This window comes from Centrocercus urophasianus, unplaced genomic scaffold (genome assembly GCF_019232065.1).
Source record: "Centrocercus urophasianus isolate 14NV4802_14NV808 unplaced genomic scaffold, USGS_Curo_1.0 seq_30, whole genome shotgun sequence".
In the NCBI taxonomy this organism is placed as follows: domain Eukaryota; kingdom Metazoa; phylum Chordata; class Aves; order Galliformes; family Phasianidae; genus Centrocercus; species Centrocercus urophasianus.
The window spans coordinates 4012576-4035579 of NW_024884867.1; the positions used below are offsets into that span (position 1 = coordinate 4012576).

The 23004-nt window shown below is 39.1% G+C and overlaps 1 protein-coding gene across 2 annotated transcripts in view; it reads left to right on the forward strand.

The window, feature by feature from the left end:
- Nucleotides 1-23004, forward strand: part of SPECC1L (sperm antigen with calponin homology and coiled-coil domains 1 like) — a 58730-nt gene that overhangs the window by 23521 nt on the left and 12205 nt on the right. For both annotated transcript variants that reach the window (XM_042828860.1, XM_042828861.1), the window contains 8 exons: nt 632-705; nt 1179-1354; nt 2161-2324; nt 3940-4031; nt 7939-8029; nt 9858-9941; nt 10587-10743; nt 13649-13751. In XM_042828860.1, the coding sequence (XP_042684794.1) occupies nt 632-705; nt 1179-1354; nt 2161-2324; nt 3940-4031; nt 7939-8029; nt 9858-9941; nt 10587-10743; nt 13649-13751 (941 nt within the window). The remainder of the gene's footprint in view (nt 1-631; nt 706-1178; nt 1355-2160; nt 2325-3939; nt 4032-7938; nt 8030-9857; nt 9942-10586; nt 10744-13648; nt 13752-23004) is intronic.

The window sequence follows — 23004 nt, forward strand, 5'->3', positions numbered from 1 at the left end:
TAGCCAGCCTGTCAGACGCCGCGTTAGGAGCTGGTGCTGATCACCCTGCGTCCCCTTTTGTACAGCTGCTGACAGAATCGAGGAACCATCTCCTTCATAACACAATTGCACTGTTTGTCCCTTCGCTGTAAACGTAGCTTGTTTCTACTCCAAATAGAGCTTGATAGACAAGAATGTACAATTCTTGTGGACCCAAGTGGAAGTTTGTCCCCACTGAAGGCACAGCGGCGTTCTGTCAGCTGCGCTGTGGCAAAGGAGGAAATTGATCAGGAGGCTTAGTGTAGCTGCAGCTTACAGTTGAACGTACCCGTGTTAGGATCTTTCCATGTTAATTTGCCCACCTACCAAATAAAAATAGTACATACTGTTTTTATTTGTTCTTTGTTACTGCTTTGTCATCTTGATGTTGTGACAGGAATTGTTCATTTTTGCTGTTCCCCCACCAGTCACAGAGCAGAGTTTTTCTGTCAAATTACTTCTAATAATACTATTTTTCTCCGGATGGCTTTGATTATACAAAAGTGTTCTCTGACTAAGTTTTAAAAAACATTTATAGGTTGTTTCAGTTACTGTTTCTTAAGTAAATAGAGCCCTGACTACGATGTTACAGGGAATTTCATTTTCTTTCCAGATACTGTTAAAAAACTTCAGGACCAAAAGCATGACATGGAAAGAGAGATCAAGAATCTTCACAGGAGACTCCGGGTAAGTTGAAAAACGAAAAGCACGATAAATCATGGAAAAAGTAATATGATTAAATGTAATGTCATTAAAGGAACTGGTGAGAGCAGGGCATCACAGGGAAATATATTTACTAATTTACAGAGACTGAAGATTAATTCTGAAAAACTCTTAGCGTTCCAGAAATGTGGTGTTGGACTTGGGTGAATATCTTCCTGTGTCTGCTGATGTATGTTCAATACGTACATTTGCAATACTATGAACATTCTCTCAATTTCTAGGGCAGAAATTTTTGACCTTTGAGGTTGTTTCTAGCAAAACTTGTGGAATGTAAGTTAGGTTATGCACAGCACCAGTGGTGAGTGCCTTAATCACTCCTGAAAATTGTTTGTTGTAGTAACATGGGGAAAATATGAATAATATGCGTAACTTTTTTTTTTTTTTTAACATCAAAATTCTTGCTGCTGCTTTCAGTTTAACGTTTTATTTGCTTATAGGAGGAGTCAGCAGAATGGCGTCAGTTCCAAGCTGATCTCCAGACTGCGGTGGTTATAGCAAATGATATAAAGTCTGAGGCCCAGGAAGAGATAGGAGACCTAAAGCGAAGATTACATGAAGCTCAGGAGAAAAATGAGAAGCTCACTAAAGAGTTGGAGGAAATCAAGTCACGCAAGTATGCAAGAGATAATGGGAATTTTGTCTGTTTTGTGCGGGGGGAGATCTGATTTTGAAAATCCAGCATGTGTTATTGAGACTCTGGAAACTGTAAATTCTTCCTTTCACTGTAAACTACTTGCCTTATGCAGGCTTTGAGGAGTAATGTAGGTAAATGGAAATGAAAAAGTTATTTCTCCTTTATATGCTCCTCCTCCTCCAAGAGTATTTAGTTTGGCACTTTGGTATAAACCTGTTTCTCATAGAGGTTTTTTCCCAGTTAATGTCTGGACTTGGTTTATCTACCCTCAGTATGGAAAATAAGCAGTGTCAACTTTTCTGTGCATCATGAGTTCTTCTCCTTAGTAGCTAGGGCTTTTGCTATGATAAATACAGATGTTGTTTTATATGAGAAGAGCCCTTGTTTTGCATGTATCTTGTCCTGTTTTCTTTCCACTCATAATTATTTCTGAGCTGATTATTTTCATGTGAAATGGTGGGATTTTTGAGCCTTAAATTTTCAATACGTACATGCATGTGTGTGTATTTGTGTATGTGAAAGGAACAGAAATCAACAGAAATTAAGCCTTAAATGGAGTATTGATTTGATAGACTTTTTGTCTGGTGCTTAAGCTCTCTTGTTGATTTAAATTGATAATGTAGGATGATAATCTGTTCCTAAATCACAGTGGAAAGGAAACTGGGTTAATGGCTAATTCTTTTCTCTACAGATTTTAGTTTGACTTCAAATTTATGTTCCTGTTTTAACACTTTGTATGTTAAGGTGGCTTTAAATGCCTTAAACAGGCTGCATATTGATTTCAGGCAGGAAGAAGAACGCGGGCGAGTGTACAATTACATGAATGCTGTAGAGAGAGATTTGGCAGCTCTGAGACAGGGAATGGGCCTGAGCCGCAGGTCGTCCACCTCCTCAGAGCCAACTCCGACTGTCAAAACACTCATCAAGTCCTTTGACAGTGCCTCCCAAGGTAACTATGTGCAGCCAGTGCCAAGTTTTGATTTTGGATGTGTGGACATGAATACTTCTAATGGCTTAGCTAATTCACAGATGAGTTGTTTTATTGTGCCGTCGTGATTCATAAGCGATAGCTGAAACAAATCAACCTACATTAGGTTGCACGGCAGGTTATTCCCAGTGGCTAAGGGCAAGCATCGTTTTTTATCCTTAGTTTTCCTTCTCTGTCAAATTGCCAGTGATTCGTATGTTACACACTTTGATTCAGTGCTGCCTCATATTGGAAGTACGGAAACTCGCACGACGTAATTGTAGCTGGAAGCACAGCTGACTTCAGCCTTTCTGTTAAGCTGCGAACTTACGTGCTGAATTAAGCATACTTAAATGCATGCAATAGCCAGAACTGAGTTTGTTTCGTTTTGTAACTCATGTTCTTGTAGTCGGTGCTAATAAAAGTTAAAAACAAGCTCCAGCCAGTTATTTCACCATGAAATAAATAAAGGATATCTTTTGAAATGAGAGGGGTTTCACTGTTGAGACAATGGACTGTAATTTTCTGGTTGTGAAAACAGCCATTGTTGTCCTCTGTTAAGGATAAGCAGAATAAGGAATCTGAGTAATTACCCTAAAATAGGAGATGGATTTTAGGTGTGACGACATTTGAAGTGGTGATGGAAATATTTTACATGCCTCGAGCCTTTTGGCCTTGAGTGTCATTTTTGATAGTGTCACTAAGTTTTTGATGCAGAAAGGCTTGGCTAAAAGTAGATTATATTATCAATATTTGCAATAAGTGTTCTGTGCACAACAGATCTATTTCTCCATACCTATTGCCTGAATATTTATTATAAAAGTTCCTCTGTATTACTTGACGATTCTGTAAATGGTTCAATTTCAGTTTGTGTTCTCATTTTTCATATATATTTACATTTTTGAACTTTCATTGAGTTAACTTAAAAGGTTTTTAATCTGTTCTTCATGAAAGTGCTCTTTTGCCAAAGTTAGTCTGGTAAAACAGCAAAGCCTTTCTACCTTTTTTCACCTTTTATTTTAAGCTGGTATCTATCTTCTTCAGCATTTATGCCTAATCATGGTGTTATGGAATTAGATGAGTAACCCGCCAGCTCAGTATTTCTGTTCTCATACGTTCCTAAACCTGGAATTTGTTTAATTCAAAATTTCAGAAAGCGTGTTACACAACAGTAGGTCTGCGTTAGCTATGGGACTTGAACTGAAAGCTGGAAAGCAGATACAGGGGTTGTCTTATTGGCAGACCCAGAAGCCTGCTGCCATGTCTTCAGTTATCTGGAGATCAGAGAACTAGTTATGCTCTCATCTGCCAGCTTAACAGCATCCTATAGCTTAGCTTTGTACACCTCTTAGTAAACTTAGAAATGTTTTTACTGTGACTGAGATATTCAGTACAGAAAATGAAAGTAACTGTGGAGGAGTGACTGTGATGGCATACTTCTAAATGGTTTTGCAGGCAGTCTCTACCTGCAGTTTTTAAAGATGCGATCTCGTAAAATTAGGGGAGTAAAACACAAATGGAGAGTTTGCTACATGCAGCCAGTCTGCTTGTTCATTGAAAATGGGGCAGTGCTTCCTGATGGCTGTGTTTCTTCCAGTTCCAAGTCCTGCTGCTGCCACAATTCCTCGCACTCCTCTGAGCCCGAGTCCCATGAAGACGCCCCCAGCTGCTGCTGTATCCCCCATGCAGGTACGTATTTTATGGCTGCATTTAATTCTCTGTGAAGAAGAGCACGTGAACCTGCAGGCAGTGATGTACAAATGTTGGTTGCCTTTATGGGGACATAATGATAAAATGATGCTGCAAGTAAGCAGCTACTAAAATGTTCATTCTTATGAAAGCATATTTCCCCCAAGGAGTCCTCTGAGAAAATGGCACTTAGGCAGCTGTATTTGAGAAATGAAAAAATGCTGTGGTTTTGCTCACATACAGCCTATGTCTCTTCCTTCTTGATCCCCACTGCTCAGGTCCATGTGAACATATCTCCTTAAAAGCTAATTTTCTTGTTAGGGGCGTAATCATAATATAGGTGTGTTTTGTTATGTGTCCCGTTTTGCATGATGTCTGTTTAAGCACTGCAATTAAAGAGAAGTTGCAGAAGGCTCTAGCCTGCCCTGTGCTTCCCTAGGGAGTCCTGCATGGCAAACCCTATTGTAAATACAAGATATGACAACATAATTTGAAGGTTATTGGTACCTGTTAAAAATTCTTACGATTCCTGTACTGCTGAGGAGTATGAGAGGAAAACTATCTACATTGCCTAGTTTTAGACTCACTGTTTATCAGCTCTTAGTCTTGTGCCTTGCATGGAAGCAGCAGTTACCTCCTTTGGGAAGTGGACTGAGATCTATGCAGTCTGTCAGCAGTCATCAGTATAAATGTATCCCACGTTGCATGGGCTTTTCTTACCAGACCTGACCAGAGAGGAATGGGGTCATTGTAAACTGATTATCTGTGTTCATTTCGTACTGGCTGAGAGTTTTGTCCAGCTGCTGACTGTACTGTGTGTTCTGTTGTGTCTCCTTTGAAGCTTTGTCCACGTGTTCAGCTGCTATACGAGTCTAGGTAAAGGAGACAACACTACACTAAAGAATGTATCATCAATACATTAATGCTCAGCTTGATAGATGGCTGCTGTTTTTATGGTCACACTAGCTGCTTGAAGAGATTTCAGCAAAAGCAAACAAGCTTAAGGACAAAGATGGCTCCAGATTCTCAAAAAAAACCCCTACGAATTGTTGCACCTTATGCTGTTAATGTCAGTAATCCTCCTGTTGTCTTCAGTGTATTACCTGAATAATTTCTTTTTGAGGTCTGTCACTCTTGATGACAGTTTTCTGAAGTATTTAAATGTGACAATCTCTGGTAGGTGCTTTGTTTTTGTTGGTCTTCCTTTCTATTCTGTTTATTTCTGTTCTCTTGTAAGAAGTTAGTTTTGTGTTTTTTGGGTTTTTTTTTGCTCTCTTGCAATTGTAAAGCAGTCTTTTTATAAGTGGTTGCTGTATGAGTTGATCTATAGAATCTCTCACCTTACAGTACTAATCTATGCTTTAAGATCTTGAGTAAAGGTGGAAGGGTTGTTCTCTGTATGACTGTTGCAGTGCTTATCATCAGATTTTAAAAGCTGTCACAGGAAATACTAGAGTTGGCACTTACTGAGAAATGGAAAACAACCAGCCAAAAACCCCTTTCTAGCTTTGGGTCTGAGCCCATAGTAAAGCTTAGTGGTTTTATACCAGACCTTAACAATATTGCAAAACAGCTGGGAAAAACATACATAAACACATTGCTTTTCAGAATGTAGAACACAGCAAAACTTAACCCACAAGTGACAAAGCAGTTTCCTAGAAAGGTTTATAAGAATGGAGAATTATCACTGCTGGTTTCCCCAAGTAATTTCTTTTTCAGTTTTGTAGTTGAAAGAAGCAGATGTGGTTTCAGATTCCCTGCTCACCAGTGAATGTCCAGTTCTGTTTTGAGCATGCAAGAAGCTTTCAGGCTCCAGCCTATTCAGTGTCAAACTTCCACAGTGTAACTACTTGGTGTGCAAAGAGCTGTGCTTTCTTTGAATTTGGCAGAACATCTTATTGAGGTACTCATTTAAGTACCTACTGAAGTGCAGAGTGGTCAGAAATAGATATCTGGATAGTAGCTGAGGGTCACATTTCTGTCACAGCTACAGCAGATTGCACCAATTAAGAGTCTGAAGCAGGATAGTTGAAGGGATTTTTTCTTCTTGCAGTAGTTCTGCCTCAAATTTGAAGTGTCAGATGTTTGTTCTCCTTTTTTCTGTCTTGTGTGCCTTTTCCTCTTCTGGGGCTGTTAACTCTTGTTACAAAAGGAGAAGAAGAGAGTAACAGGCAGCTAGCAGAGGCCAGAAATGGCTGTGGGAAAGTAACTGGTGATGATCTTAATAACCCTAATTTTATCTCTTATTGTGATTACATTATACAGAGACTACTACATAAAAACATCTAAGTGAACAATTTTCTTCATTGCACCTCATCTGAAGTATTACTTTGCTAGACCTCAGCATGGGGTGAATGAAAACCAGGAGAACAGATTGTAAAGCATCTTCAGTAATTTCTGTCCCATTGGGAGTCTCCATGAGTAGCCTCAAAAAGCATGGGAAAACTTTGGATCTTGTTTTATCACTGGTGTTAAGGAAAATTGTTGTTTAGTAGTTAAACAAGCTTGAATGCATTTCTAGTTGAAGGAAAACAAAGTCTGTTTATCAAGGAATTGGTAGGATCCATACATGTTTCACTGTGCATCAGATGTAAGAGAAATGGTGAATGATTCATCTGCAGCTTCAACAGAAGCTCACTTGAGCAGAAATGTTTCTAATACTTGTAAAACGCTTCAGGAAAAGTAATTCTTCATGAGACACTTGTGCACTATTACTGCCAGAGTATTGCCGGGCAGAACTTGATGTATGAACATATTAGCTGGCTCATTTTCCTCTCATTTCCTGAGTCAGTATGTTACTACTGATAGTTGTAGCAGTAAGATATTTAACGAGGAACTAGCAACAGCGAAGTTAAGCTCAGTCTGCAGTGTCAATAGGAGTAAAAAGCAACAAAACAAACATTTTGTTTTATAACGAGGAGACAGGACCAAGATACAGCAGGCTATCAGTTGAGTAATGTGGTCATTTTCTGCCAATATCCGTAAAGGATGTTTGTTTTTCAGTGATACCCGGAAGCTGAGAACGTGATAAAGCATTGCAGTGTGCCTGCTCTGTGTGTACCTGCCTTTCCTGGCCAAGCTCTGTACTGCTCTGCCTTCGTAGTGACAGTGCCAAAGCTGGCCAGGTGGCATGATGTTATCCAGCCTCATCACCTTACTGTTGTTATCGTTTCCTTTATTTACTTCTTTATTAGAAACAAAGAGGCTGTCGCTGTGATGCAATGTTTTATTATTTAAAAAAAAAACAAAAACAAAACAAAACAAAAAAAAAAAACCAAAAAAAAAAACCAGAACCTGAAGGAAATGAAATAATCTCTAAAGGTAACAAAAACCTGACCTGAAATACCAATTCTCGTGGGATGCTGTTATAGGGAGAACTGTGTGTGGCTCATGGTTACAGTCACTTTCATTTACATGTTTAAGGGAATAGTCTTTGCTGCATGCATACAAGACTTTTGATATACAAAGTGATAAAATTCTCCATACTGTATTTTGTACTTGGATTCTTTGTGATTGGCAGCTCTTTGCTCTGCATTTGATTTTGAGCACAAAAGCATAGTGTTAGTTAGACTCCAAATGTTAGATAAGTAGCCCTGTAATCCTGCCTATGCTATAGGATGCTGCAGTGTATAGATACTGTGAACTTTTCTATCACAGTTTTGGATTTATCTATCTGGACTACATGATTTGGTGAGAAACATCAGAGCTTTATTATCTCACGAAGATAAGGCTCATTTAAGCTTCTCTGAAAGGTTGAAACTGAGTTCAGGATAAACACCTGAAAAAAGGCACTTCATTTTTTTCCCCTCTTGAAAGCATGTTTAGAAGTTGTGTTTTGTATGTTTTATTCTGTTCTACTGGGTTTGTGTACACCACAATGTTTGGCACACTGTGTTTTCTGTTTCAGAGGCATTCTATAAGCGGACCAATCTCTGCTTCTAAACCCCTTGCTACACTGACAGACAAAAGACCAAGCTATGCTGAAATCCCTGTTCAAGGTAATCACTCGAGTTCATTTACACTTATTTAGCAGTGCTACTTTTCTATATCTTACAGTGTTTACTATCTAAAGCATTACTGTATTGTACAGGGCTAAAGCGAACTATTTTGTCTTCATTATATTTTAAATGTAAAACAAGAAACAAAAAGGTTTTACTTGTTTCATCAAACACGGTGAATCTTCAACCACATTTTTGTCCAGATAACTGGGCATGAATCTGTTTTTCATGTGTGCATAAACTGATACTTGCAAAATCAAGATGTGAGACATTCAGGATGACTTTGTGCTGCTGTTTTCACCTCTGTGGCCATATGATGTATTGTGCTTGGGTTTTCTTTTCCAAACAGAAACTGGGATGATACTTGGCATTGTATTGCATGTGAATAACCAAATATAAACTTCATAAATATTGAATCTTTAGGAGTCAGAAGAAAAATTGAATGGAATTAAATTGAGTGTTGATTTATCTGTTTTCCAATAATTCCCCGTTCTGTGAACTTTGTTTTGTCTCTAAAAGCACTGCTCACAATGTGCTCTTCCTGTGAGAATGAATGGCTATCATGTGTTGGGCGTAGCTCTCTGATTTATGCCTGTTTTAGGCTTTTTTTTGTAGATGTTTCTCAAGATAATACCCATATGACTCCAGACTGAATATTTCCTCTCAATTTGGTATTCCTGAGGTCTGATGCTTTATAAAGGGTACTTTTTGTGCGTGTAACATTTTGTAATGGTCTGGATGTGCCAGATTTCCTTCTTGCTTTTGTTCAATGCATATTGAGGTTTTGCTCAATGCAGCTGGAGTTTTAATTTTAGAAACTTTGACATTTTTAGAAATATTGAAATGCCTTTCCAAGAAGATAGTTTAGGATTCTTTAATTGTTACAGAGTTCATGAGTAGACATAAACTTGGACCCAAATTGAGTGGTATGCTTTATGTAGTTTTTGCGTTTTCATTGCAGTCAACACAGGAGCAGGACTACATTCCAACAGAGAATATGCCAGACAGAATTCCTGTTCATAACTGTATATAGTTTTAAAGTATCTTTATTAGCAATGTATGCTAATAATTGGTCAAGTATTGAAATGGGTTTAGCATTTTATTTTGAATCACAATTTGTCCTTTTCTTGATTTTTGTACTCAAACTACTGCCTTGTGTGTGTTTCTGCAGCAACAGGAATATGTAAACATTTGCATACAGCTTAAGGTGTTAGCTGAAGGAATACTTATTTAGGAGGGTAGTTAACTAAAAGGGTGTTACTTCTGATTAAATGCTTCATAAATTAGTTTTGTTGCAGTTTGATTTCACTCAGTGGCAGTGGGCAGAACAGATCTTCCCTATGGTTTGTTAAGGTACCTCTTGGATCCCACTGCAGGGGGAGACAAGAAAGCAAGATTTTGTTTAAAAAACAAACAAAAAATCAACCAAACTAACAAAACCAACAAAAATAAGTTCACATAACAGACAAAACAATGTGCTTTGCCAATCCACGTTGTGAGTGACACATCAAGCATTTTTTGCTGCATTCTAAGTGGGGATTCCTTGCTTGGACTTCAGGTTTAACAATTCCTTTACAGTAGCCTAGGGCAGCTGAACGTGTAAGAGAGGCCATACTGTAAAAGGATTAAGAATGTATCATCATACATGAGTGAACTACATTGGTAATGTGCAAATTTTAGGCCTCTTTCGTATAGAAAAGGATATATTGCTCTCAGTAAAACAGCCAAACTCAGGCACTGGTAGGCAGTATTCATAATGCGTACCTGATCTCTTGTGCTTAACTGGCATCTTTGAAAACAGTGTTCTGTCTTCATTTTCTTTCTGCAGAACATCTGTTGAGAACGTCTTCTACCAGCAGACCAGCATCTTTGCCAAGAGTTCCTGCAATGGAAAGTGCCAAATCTATTTCAGGTAATATCACGTTTTTTAGATGACAAAATTAGGAACTCCGATTTCAATCGTGTACTTCCAGATCTGTCTTACTTTTTCAAGAGAGACCTTTTATGTTCACACCATTAAGATTTTGTCAATAGGTTGGATTTTTGGAGTAGCTGTCCTCACAACAGAAAAATTAAACAATGAAAAATAAGTCTGGTGGTTAAAAAATAATAACTATCACATCAATTGAAACTGAACAGATTTTTAATTGCATTTCTAGGTCCTTATTGTTGCATGTAACAGACAGCTTCAATGTCACCCTTTCCTTGCATTAGAAGTAATTTTGGCGTAGAAGAATATGTTCCAAGAAACTGTAGCTGGCTGTTACACTTTACTGCTTAAATGTAGGGGTTTTTTTCTTTAAACAGAGATAAGGAGGCAGGGAAACACGTTGTCCCTCTCCCAGTGCAAGTAATGATACACTGTTAGATGCATTCATCAAATTTTGTTTGCTTTCGGACACAAATTTTATCAGTACTGTTGATCTCTAAATCCTTGGTACTTCTTAGATAGGAAATGTGAAGTAAATGTGTCATGTATGGATTTCCACTGGTGGTTTCTGAAGCAGTGGATTTAATGTTGGAAATGTTAAATACGTGGACATTTCTTACCACGCAGTGTCTCGAAGAAGTAGTGAAGAAATCAAACGGGATATCAGTGCACCCGATGGAGGGTCTCCAGCATCTCTCATGGCAATGGGTACCACCTCACCACAGCTGTCCCTCTCATCCTCCCCTACAGCATCAGTCACCCCTACAACCAGAAGTCGAATAAGGTAAAAGCCCTTTTATGTGATAAAGTAAGATTTTAATTTTGCAGCTATCTGTCTGCAAGTATCTAGAATATAATGTTGGCAGGAAGACTGCAGATTTTACTGCCTCTCCTTGAAAACAATCTTCAGTAACCTTTGAGAACTTCAGAAAGTGAAGCTTTCTGAAGTTCACTGCAGCTCAGTATAGTTTTTAGAGCTTATAGGCTCAATGACAGAACTATATGCTACACTAGAAAACCAAACTAAACAATGCCACTAAATAATAACATCACATCTGCTCAAAATACTGTAAAGCTGAGTCCAAGAAGTGAGCTCCAGCATGCTGAACAAACCTTTCAGAGTGATTTGGTCCAGGGGAGAACACATGATAAACTTCTGCCTTAGTAATCACAGCTGAAGAAAAGCAGCACAACTAGGTCTTAATTCCAGACAGTGCTAAGCCTTCTGAGTAGCCAGGAGTCAATGGGCCTGGGTCGTTTGCACCACACATGAAGTCATAATGCAAACCTAGGTAACACTGGCCAGGCACCCCTTTTTTGTTACATGTTAAAAAGAAAAGTCTTGACAGATAGGAAAATGTTTAAATTTATCAATGTTATCAGTTAAAGGAGTTCAAAGTATTTAAGCCTCATGTTACGCAAGTAAAGTATGTTCTTATCCCTGCCTCTTACACTGGGAAACTGGCAGACAGAGACTCAGTTATTTTCTCAGGTCTGTTTAGCACAGAACTGACAGTGTTTATGCAGCAATAATATTATATCCTTAGCCTTCAGAGTCATTGCAATCTGTAATAATTACAATATGAAATTGTGAAGCTATTTACAACTGTGGGGGATAATAAAAATGTTTCCCTGAAATCAGTTGAAACATGCCTTGCTGCTGCTCTCCTTTCAGAAAGTAAGTTGAGTTTGGATCTGTGGTTACTTTACCAGCAGCAGTGAATAATGTGTGTGTTAGTACCAGAATTTAGACCAGGTAAGCCCTGCAATAAAAAAGATTCAAAGACTTGTGTACGAAGTGTGAACTGATAACATAAACTTGCACTGATGATAGCCTGCAGACCGTGGCAGATGATGTATCATTTCATGGTGTGATTGTACAGCTGTGATACTGTGCTGCCTGAGCACTGACTGAAAGGCCCAGCTCTCCAACAGGAGCAACACTGCAGTCTGCAGCAGTGTGTGTGCAGTGAGAGATGGATTTCTGGGAACACTCCTCATGACACTGCTGCTGGACTTGTGTGGTTTTGGAATGGAGGTTTTTCTCCCCTACCTTTTTCTGAACGCTGTGGTAAAATAAGCACTAAAACAAACATTTGCAGCTTACTGTTCTCTGTTCTAGCTGTAACTTTATTGGCTTATTTTGGGTAGGAGTTCAGTTGACCTGATATACTAACTTATAAGATTTGTCTGTCATAATATTTCTCGTTGTCTCCATACAATTTACACTACTTTATTTCCTTCAGCAATGTTTTCTTAACTGGGAGGACTCAATATAAACCATGTGCATTTACTGGAATCTGAAGACAGGTTGTACGGCTCACTCACAGCTAAACAGTATGGTTTAATGTAAAGAGAGGGAACTTTAAATTTGAGTTCTAATAGAATGTCCCAAACTCCCAAACCTCTGTGCTGAAGCTCTCTCTCTGCAGTTGCATGATCTTGATTGTAGGTGGAATATGCAGCCCCATTGTTACTTGTTTTGGTGACCTTCTTTGATCTCCTCTGAGGTGGACTTGAGTAAGGCCATTGATGCTCTTCCCATAGGATTCTCATAATCAGGCTGTTCTGTGTGGGCTTGGTGAGAAGTTCAGTGGTGAAGTCTGGCTGGAAGCCATTTGCTCGCAGCCTACCTCAGGGTTCTGTACTGGTTCTGTTAGCTGTGTTCATTAACCATTTGGGTGATGGAGCAGAGTACACCCTTCAGTAAGTTTGAAGATGGCACAAAACTGCCAGTGCCAAGACAGTAAAAACTGTTCAGACTGGAAAAGAGGAGGTTCAGGGGGAACTGTCTGCCAGGGAGGTTCTGTCTGGCCATCAGGAAGCACTTCATGCTGTGCAGGTAACATAGCAAAGGCCCAGGCTGCCCAGAGTGGCCACATCCGTGGACATCTTCAGAAGCCACCTGGACATAAGCCTGGGCACCTTGCTGTGGATGGTCCTGCCTCAGCACAGGTAGTGCCATGTGGACCCAGAGGTCCCTTCAGACCTCACACATTCTGTAAAAAACAAGAGCAACTGCTCGCACACTTTGCATCCGGCAACTAAGTTGCATAACAGCAGTCTTTTCATCAATATCTTCATTACAGAGGGCATTTATTGGGAATTGAACTTTGATGTTTTAAAAAGGGTGAATCGTTACTGTTCCAGTATACCAGGTAGCAGATCAACAAAGTAGATCTCCCCTGTCCTTTTTGAGAACTCCAGATCCCAGGCAAGTATTCTGTTAGTAATGACATGTGGCTAATATGCAAACTTGTTGCTTCAAGGTGACACTTGTAATCAGCCATGAGCTGCAGAAGAGATAACATCAGTTTATTCTCTTTCTAAATACAAAATAAAGTCACTTGAGTTAGCTTAATGGTTCAAGCTGGAACTTACAATATTGTGAGTTTACTTTCCAAACTGTTAGGAAATAATATCATTGAGATTGAAATACCTAGAAGAAGTTTAGTTTAAGGGGGAAAAACACACGTGGTTTCCTAATGAAAGTATTTCACCAAAGTAACTCTTAAGTCTGGCAGGTATCTCTCTGTATTCTTTTTCTTACTAGTGCTGTACCTTACTACTTTCAGTCACAATAATTCATGATAGCTTTTTTTTTTTTTTTTTTTTAGCATTTGTAATATGTGTATCTGTTGTGAATGAAAAATAATTAGCTATAAATTGCACTTCTCCCTCATTCCTAGGGAAGAAAGGAAAGATCCTTTGTCTGCCCTTGCAAGAGAATATGGAGGATCGAAGAGAAATGCCTTGCTGAAATGGTGCCAGAAAAAAACAGAAGGATATCAGGTAATTGTAGAGCTGTTTTAACATAGCATACTTGTAGCTGCAACAAATTAGACTCTGCCAGTGGCATAAGCCAGGCTGCTCCACAGTTGACTGCATAGATTGCAATGGCACTGGTATGTACTGTACTCTCTTCTTGGAACACGTGCTACAAGTTCTAACCTAACATTAATAGCTCCTTAGTCACTTTGCTCCATGTTGTTAATGTGTTTTTTTTCTTAAGGGGGCAGGTGACCTCCTATTGAGGTGCTTTACAACAGCCTTTTACAGATTGCACTTTTGAAACTGAAACTTCAGCGTTTTAATTTTTAAGCTAATGTTTCCTAAATGCAGATATAGTAAGATGCCTTGGATTTTAGACAAATGCGTTGTCTTGCGTTTTGTATTTAGCTTTCTAGTGTGGTTTTTGAAGTTAGTCTGAATGATATCAGAACCTGGAAGAAGTAGCAAGATATCTATCCAGAGTTCTCCTGATTACATTATTTTTTCAAAAGAATGGTGGCTTCAGCAAACTAAACCAGGATGTTAACAATCTGACCGTGATGTATTTGTTTGGTTAACTTGTATTGAAAGTTTTTGGAATTCCCAACACAATCCTCAGTTTAAGAACTTTACTGTTTCCATGACTTGAGGCTCACAATGCAGGAGGAAGTTCAGAGCCACATAACAGGATGATGGCCCATCCATAGGAAAAGTCTTCTTTCAGTACAATGGAGAGGCTTGTGCTATAATCCCCCTCCCCCCCTTCCTGTGGCACGTCTAGTGCTAAACTGTGCTATTTCTGAGGATAAGCTGCTTTGTGGACAGAGCTTTTCTCCTTCCCTACATTTTAAAAAAGGCAGGATGTTATATTTCTTTACAAATCCTGTAAAACAAAATACAGAAGTATTTTCTCATAGTGCCTTGAAGTGAGGTATACATAAATTTAACACCTGGTTAGGAAAAGTAATAGAAAGCCTGCCAATTTTTTCACTCTACAGTTGTGTGCACATACAAGCAAAATGTAAAGCAACTTTCTTCTGCTTAAGTAGATTGCTGCTTCGAATTACTCTTCTTGAGTTTTATAAACACTAGTAGAAGAATAACTTCTGACGCTTACTATACTTCAGCAATTGTAGTAAGGTTCTCTGATTATGTTACTGCTGGAAACTGTGGCATATAGCATCTGCATAAGCAATGGATGCCTTCTCTTGGAGTAGTAGAATAAAATCATGAGGCTGTAAGGAGTTACTTTTTTGGACAAGGATGTCTTCTGCTTTAAGCACACTCATTTTTATCTACATCTCTGTTGTATAGAATTCAGTTATTTTCAGCATCTCCTGAATTTCAGTTTTGGTTGTATGCAGTGTAAGTGGTGTAATGATAAGAACGTGTCTAACATTGCATTCGTAGTGAATAGTGCTTATCTAGTTTTTGATGTCTCAAAACCATTATCAGTACCAGAATAAGGACCTTGGTCTAGAAAGAAGAGCCTTCAGTGGTTTTTATTTTTGTGTTAAAACTACGTGGTTTCAAAAGTAACATGCAGTAAACAAGCATCAGAACAAGGAACATCTTTCTTCCTCATTCAGTTCTCTTTCGGGCACTCTAGCTCTCCTTCTGCTTCCCTCTCCCCCAGATATTGCCAGGGTACCTTTTCACACCTCCAGCTCCTCCTAGTGTCCTTTACTCTGTGACAATCCCTTCTATCCTCCGCATTTCCCATCTGTGTAAATTCTACCTTTCTCCTGTACCACTGCTTGCTTTTGTTCGGCTCGCCACCTGGGCAGGAGCCAGCCCATGCTTTTAGAGCTACCTGCAAGCTGACTGCCAGCCAGCTTCTGTCTGAGCTGCCACGTTAGCCGAGCAGAGCTCAGGCGACTGAATATCCCTGTCCATACGTGCATCTTGTCCTCCTAATATCATAGCAATTTACTTCTAATGCCGATCTCGTAAAATTACTGATGTGCAAGTAAACTCTGCTCTGAAAGCCAATATTTATTAAGTATGTCTTTGCCACAGGGAAAGCTGTGTTCACATCTTCTTTAGTTTTCAAATACAGACACTTTGGTTTTCTTTTCTTCACCTCATCTGGAGACTCTGACAGATGTAGCCTTCTGTACAAACGTGTGCTTAAAATATTTGAGGAATTATTCCAACTGTTCATATTTCACCAATGGAGGTGGAACCATGCACATGAGTTTAAGCCTCGTTTCTGATGTAGTGCTATGCTTGCTCCTGGTGGTGTTTTAGCTCTCATTCCAGACAGTGTTAGGCACTTCAGACTGGGAAAACAGTTGAAGAAACAATGAATAGAAATTGAACAGATAACCAGATATGAGTAAAAAAGTTTTTAATGTACAGAGTTATGGATGAGCTGCCAGTTGCTTAAAATATTAGAAACAACCATGTGGTTGGTTTATTGTTATTAACAAGCAGCAGCATATGATTCAACATGATTCTCTGTGAAGGCCAGCTGTAGCTCTTGAGCTGCACTTTATTCCATTTTTATTCCATTTAAAAATACTAAATGGGGGAAAAAAAAAAAAAAACACAATCAAGGTCTGTGCTGCTTCAAAGACAGAAGGTTTCCTGTATCCATAAGATGCTCGTGGAGAATATAGTACTGTTTAATTGCTTGCAGCAACTGGTGGTTTTTTTTTTTTTTTTGTCTGCTGAAATAAAGTGGAAGAAGAATTACTTCTGCTCTCCTATCCCCCCAGGAAATTACTTTCAAGCTTTTGATTAAGAGTCTTATCTGTCTCTTTTAGAAGCTTGAAATGTTGTGAATGCTACACAACTCAAAGACTATGGCATTGTGAAGCTCTAATTTCAGCCCGTTATGATGGGAGGATTTTATTTAGAACTCTTCATACACATTCACAGGAATTTGTCAAACTGTTCTTTTCCCTTCTGACAAACATGGAATACCACGCAGTATATTTTTTAAAGCCATCTTACATCTCTCTCTTCTATGAATGCATTACAAAAAAAATAATAACTACTCTAAAATGGTTAATAAATTACTTCATTGTGCAACTTTCTTGTTTTATTTAAGCAAATTTGGAAGGAAAGCAATGAATAGAAATATTTTCATCACGAAACAATGCTTAACTGTGTCACCAAACCTGGTATTCTTTTCAGGAGTACCTGAATAAAAAACAAAGGCCAAAACAGCCAATGAAAATAAGAAATTGTTATTGAAACAAGAAACTGTATGGCATTTTCTCTTATATTGTTCCTTGTAACAGACATACTGTCTGAATGCTATTTGCAGGCAGAACTTCTCCTTGAAGCTTTGCTTTGGGAATGGCAATCTGCAGAAGGTCACTGCAGAGCTAGCAGCAGGCAGGTTCTTTATTAACTTTCATCTAGAGGCTGTTCAGTCCAGGCAGCATTGCATTCACTTCAGTTAGTGTGAGTTGATTTCAGGACTCAACAGATCCTTAAGCCATGAAAGAGGAGAACTGGTCTCTTAAGATGAGTTGTGGACTTCTTTTTTTTTTTTTTTTTTTTTTTTGGAGGATTTGGATAAAGGATGAATGAGTCTCCATCAGTTTTCAGCACGATGTTTTGTGCTGAAAGCTAACAACAAACAAACCGTGTGTCACATCTGACCATGTGTCAGCTTGGTTCAGGGGCTGACACGCTGATTCAGAGTTCTGTGCCAAGTACTGCATTTTCCTGGCTTCTCTAAAATATGTGCAGTGTCATAAAACTGTCATAAATTCCAGATATCTTCAAAGCATAATGCAATCCTGTCCAGCTGTTACAGAGCATTTAGCCCAGCTGAAGTACTGCTACTTTCATTTTAAGTACATAACTAATAAAAGTGCAAAAAAGGATGTGAGCATGCATGTTCCATGTTAAGCAGGGGACCAATAAACAGGACACACACATCCTGTGCCCATTTTTATCTACAGCAATATTTCAATATATTTTCCATTTCTGTCAGCATTCTGAGAAAGTATTAACTTCAGAGGTCTGGTACCAAAAAGCAGTTGCCACAAGTTAGCTGCAAGAATAGACCATATATAGCTGTGTTTTTAGTTTTCTTGAAGCTTTCCATGCTTTCTAATTACAGATGCACTGAAAGACACCTGTAATGTAGCCCTAAAGCACCTGTCCTCTAATTGTTTCAATGCTGCCTAACTTTTGTCTCCTAAAAAAAAATCTTAAAAACATAATAGTTATAATCTAATAAAAATAAAAAAACTTCATGGCAGCAATAAATAATAGAGTTCTACTGAACTTGAATTTTTGTATTTCAATACCCCAGTGATGTTCAACATTTGGGGATGCTACTGCACTTGCTCACAATGGGATAATTGCCATCCGAAATGATTGCGATGTGGGTACAGCTGATTAGAGCCCTTATTGAAAATGTGTTGTTTGATCAGGAAGGTATAAAATTATTTATAGACTAACACTATTGAAGAGTCTGTGCACTGTATTTAATGAACGTGTTAGGGTTCAGTCTTGGTTTCTTGGTAACTTACACATTGAAACTGGCTGCATGAGTGAGTGTGAGTTTGGTTTTCCAGTGAGAATTGCTGGGAGATCAAATAAAGATATTTGGGGTAAATTATATAAGAAATAGGGCTTTAGCTCAGTGTTCTCAGGCTTTTATTGCTCTTAGTGGACTATGTAATATGAAATTGTTGAGGTATATCTGTAGTTGTAAATACATCTTGTATTTGAAATGGAAACTTCATTTTTAACTTCAGTCCAACATTTGCTTTGTAAAGAACATTGTCTGTGTACCTGGAGAAGTATCTGACATGGCAGGGTGGAGGGGGAGGATTTCTTGACAACTGAATGATACCTAGTTAAAATATGTTCCTTTGTTCTGTCCTGTAGAGGGGAAAGAAGAGGAGGAACAAATGAGCAGTGTATCAAAAGATCATCTATTCTGTGCACATCAGTCAAATGACATTTATTTTAATCTTTTCTCGTGCACATGCGTCACATTTTCTTCACTTCAATTTCATGTACAAAAGCAAAGGCTCAGGGTTCTACCCGAGGCCAAGAGACTTGGCAGGTTACTCTTGGTGTTAGTGGTTGTGCTTCTATTGAGGATAGGTTACGGAGGGGCTGCTCAGGTCAGACATGTAGTGGTCTTCAGGTAGAGGTGTGTGTTCAGTTATGGCACCTTTTTTTTTTTTTTACTGATGTCCCTGTGTGGCTACAATAAACCAAAAAATGGGTTATCATAGGCTGAATTTAGAGCACTTTTGTTAGTGCCGAGGTAATGGTTGCAGCATACACAGGCTTTCTCTGGCACTGTCTGGTTGATTCACTGAAGTGACTCTGACTGCCAGAACAATTCTCTCCCTGGTTTAAGCAGTGATGCTTTTGCCAAAAATTAGTGAGGAAGGATATGCTTCCTTTTTCTGTTTGATTTGGATTCTGATACAAGAGAAATGTCAACTTGTTAGACTTAATTATGACAAAATTTAGAGCAAATTATGGAGCTGTCTTTATCTCTGTAAATGCTTCATATGTTAAAATCTGAAGCTATTACAGTTTTTTGAGGATGATTGCTCCTTTTATGGTCTTTCTTTCTGCCAAAATTGTAAAATAACGTATCTTTGGTCTAAAGAGAAACTTTTATGGCTGATATTTCAGGCACTTGATGGTTTATATTTCCTATTTACTGCCTTCCAAGAGCTGGGAATGAGGAGGCCATGATTGGGACTGTTCCAGAAGTACTTGGACATTGTCACCTACTGCCTGAAATCCTCCCAGCCTCAGCTTTAATGCACGATTTGGGAATCAGTGCAGACTGATTCAGTGGGGAGCAGATGGCAGTTTTTGTTGATTGCAAGAAAGTAACACTTGTCTGACCTGGCACTAGGTTCAGCAGGAATTTGGAATTACCACCAGCTTGGACATCGCAGCCTTTTCCTCAGGATTTGCACTTTGGCTTGTGCTGTCTGGAGCCTCGAGCCCAGTGGCAAGCTGAGTCTGGTATTAGAAACAGTTACTGGCTGAGTAACGCTAAATAAGAAGGGAAGGGGGAAAGTCTTTAAATACGTGGCTCCAGATAGGAGGTGATGTGCTTTGCTTTACTACCTGCAAAAGGTACAGCTGGAAAACAGGAAGGACTGTGTTGTTGGTGAGGCTGAGCAACAGCAGTTCCCTTTCCACCATCATGAGCTGACCTGCCTGCTCGAAAAGAAGCTGTCTGGTGGGTATGGATCCAGCTGTTCCTAGTATGAGAGCCTCTCCTGCCTAACCCCAGTTCTAAATGTGGGTGAGCCTTCTGTAGGAAGAAGTGGGTCTCCTTGTCTCTGGGGAGTCGTTGCTTCCCGTTGACATGTGCAGTCAAAAAGACTTCTTTCCAGGGAGAGCTTTGGTATGGTGTGGCTGGAAACAGACACTGCTGTCCTCACTGGGAAAGCCAAACCTATCCAAGAGAGATGGACAAAAGTCGAGGAGAGAACACAGCTCAGGTGCTACTGTCACAGCTCTGTACGCAGGAGGCATTACCAGGCACTGTTCCTACTGAAGGAATGCTGATGCTGATTAATACCACAGAAAGACTAGGGAAAACTCTAGAAGACTTTCCAAAAGCATAACAGGAACACTTATTTAGCAGTTTACCTTTCTAATTTTTTAATGGATGCTCTCTTCTGTGCATCTTTAAAAGCTTTTAAAAGCTTTTTAGTAGTAATTCGATGCCATGGCAAAAAGCCTGCTAAGGTCTGTGAAGTTAAACCTCAAATCTCTTTAATGATTTCATACATTATTCTACAGAATCATGTTATGCTTTCTCAGGCCACTTATTTCATTAACTAATATAACAGAGGCACAGACACATGTTTCTGTTTTGCCTGTGTCCTAGCTCATTTGTGAGCCGCGCTGAGTGAAGATGTGGGAACCTCGCTTCCCTGTGCAGGGCAGGGCTGGAGCTGCTGTGCAGGATGCTCTTCTGCTCAGATTGGAGTATTCGGAGTTTGAGGAGATGGAAGACAGATGTGGATATATCCGCTGAAGAGACAATTAGGGAAACTTTGCCCTTAGTTTGTAACTGTAAGTTAGGAACCATGATTTCCATAGCTTTCTTAGCTGCAGAATGCGATGTGAAGGGGAGACAAGTAGAATCAGAGTTTCAGGAAGAATTTTCTTAGTCATTTTTCTTATGTGCACACAAGAAGATACTCATTTTGAGGTGACTGCTGCTACTCTTTGCATTCTGATAGGAGCTTGAGTCATGCTTGAAATGTGTTTTGCTGTGGGTGTTCCTTTACCGTTGTTTGTTCCCCTGTTTGCCTCGGCTGTAGGGCAGGCTATAGAACTTGGTCTCTTTGATTATTTGAAATGTTATATTCTTGCTCATACTTTGTCTCTAAAAATTTGTAACTCTGATTTTCATTCCTGATTGGCAAGTGCTTTCCATAACCTTATGACTCAGGCTTATCATAAGTGTTAGAAATGGTTTTTGCCGAAAATCTGTAATGCTGGAAGTGATTTCACTCCTGTGCTGAATATTAAATGTTGTTGGACAAGGACTGATGAAACTCCTCCTACTTCACCTCTCTTTAGAAAGGCTCATTCCTCATTTATCTGAAAGCATGCCCTCCAATTGCTTTAATACTTTGTGGTCTGAAATGGCTTGAGAAAAATTCCGGACTAGATTCCAGTAGAATTATCTTAATAGAGCCAATTACTGAATAAAAGCAGTAACAAAGGAGAAATTATGTCAGAGATGTTAGGTCGATGTTCTGTTTACTGTCAGTTCTTTGAGAAATAAGAGCTTAATGCAAGATTGATTTCATTATGCCCACCGAGCTTTTTGGAAAAACACAAGTAGTTAAAAGCATTTGGGAAATAAAATTATACCGTATTTAAAAGTGCCAGTTATGTTCTCAAAGCCCCGTGTAAAAGATTGAATTTTCCAGTTTAAATAAGTCTGTCCAGTTTTTAGATTGGTGCCTGACCAATATTACAATTCTTCAATCTGAGAGTTAATAACCATTCATAATGCTTGGAGGAATTGGAAACAGAGACCAGTCCCTTTTAATTGTTTCCTTCCGTTGTATTTAATGCAGCTCCTCTGGATTCATTAAGATTCTTGGATGATGGATTTGTTTTCTGCTTGTTATCTTAATAATAATTGCTGGACCCTACAGGATGATGTAGGAAACCAGGGGATTCCAAGTTCTTGAGTACCATCCAAATGTGTTGGTGAACTTTTTTAATGGCCTCATTTTTCCAATGTTTATATTCCAAATATAACGTTCCATAGATGTTATTAATATTTGAAGTGATATTTCAATTTTACACAGCTATCATCTCTGAGGAAATTTCTCCTCTTTTAGTTCCTTTTACCATTTTCAGCACAACTTGGTCCTGTTTTCCTTGCTGCCCTTTATGGGTGAGGGAGTAAACTTAATTTTTTTTTTTTTTCTTTTTATAGATGTGTTCTGGTTGGAGCTGAGCACACCTCCTTGCCTCCTTGTTGTTTTTAGAATTTTTTAAAATCATGTGTTCTGTCTTCAGCCCAGTTCTGTGGGTCTTCAGTGACATGCATCTTGAGTGATGCTGGTGTTCCAGCTCTAACATTTTCATTTAAACACTGCGGTGCCCGCTCTGAAATGAGTGGAGCAGCCTGGAAGCAGTTCTCCCTGTAGCCAGGCACAAAGCTTCAGTTTCCTACAGAATCTTCATTGCAGTTCTCCTTTCTGTTCTGCATAAAGTACAGCATCAGTTGATGGGCTATGGCTAGTATTTATCAGTTGTTCAGCCCATCAGTCTTAAAAACCCACCAAAAATAATTAAAACAAAAGCACAAAAGTCACAACAACAGCAAAACAACAACAAATAAGCACAAATTGTAAGCAAGGTTTCGCAGGCTGTGGTTTATACCACATTTATGTGTTCTGTCATTATTAGCAGGTATTGTTGAAAGGATGTCCACCATTAAGCCAACTGATGTGTTGGAGGCTGTTAATCAGACTCAGCAGTATTTCAGCATCCCTCCTCGCTGATATTTTCCCTTAGTCTCCTCCTGCATCTTGCATTTATTTGCCTAATTCAAGTAACATCGAAAAAAGTTTTAAACACACATTAATTTAAATCCAATTTCCTGTCCCTCAAGGAGAAAGGAGGGAGAGCTATTTTCTTTCTTTTTTCTTTTTCTTTTTTATTTTTTCCCACCCTTGCGGCTCGAGGAAGCACTGAGGACCACGTTCCCACAGCCTGGGGGTCTCCAACAATGACATTTCCTCTGTGGGCAGGCAGCCGGCCGGGCTCAGACCGCTGCCCTGGCATT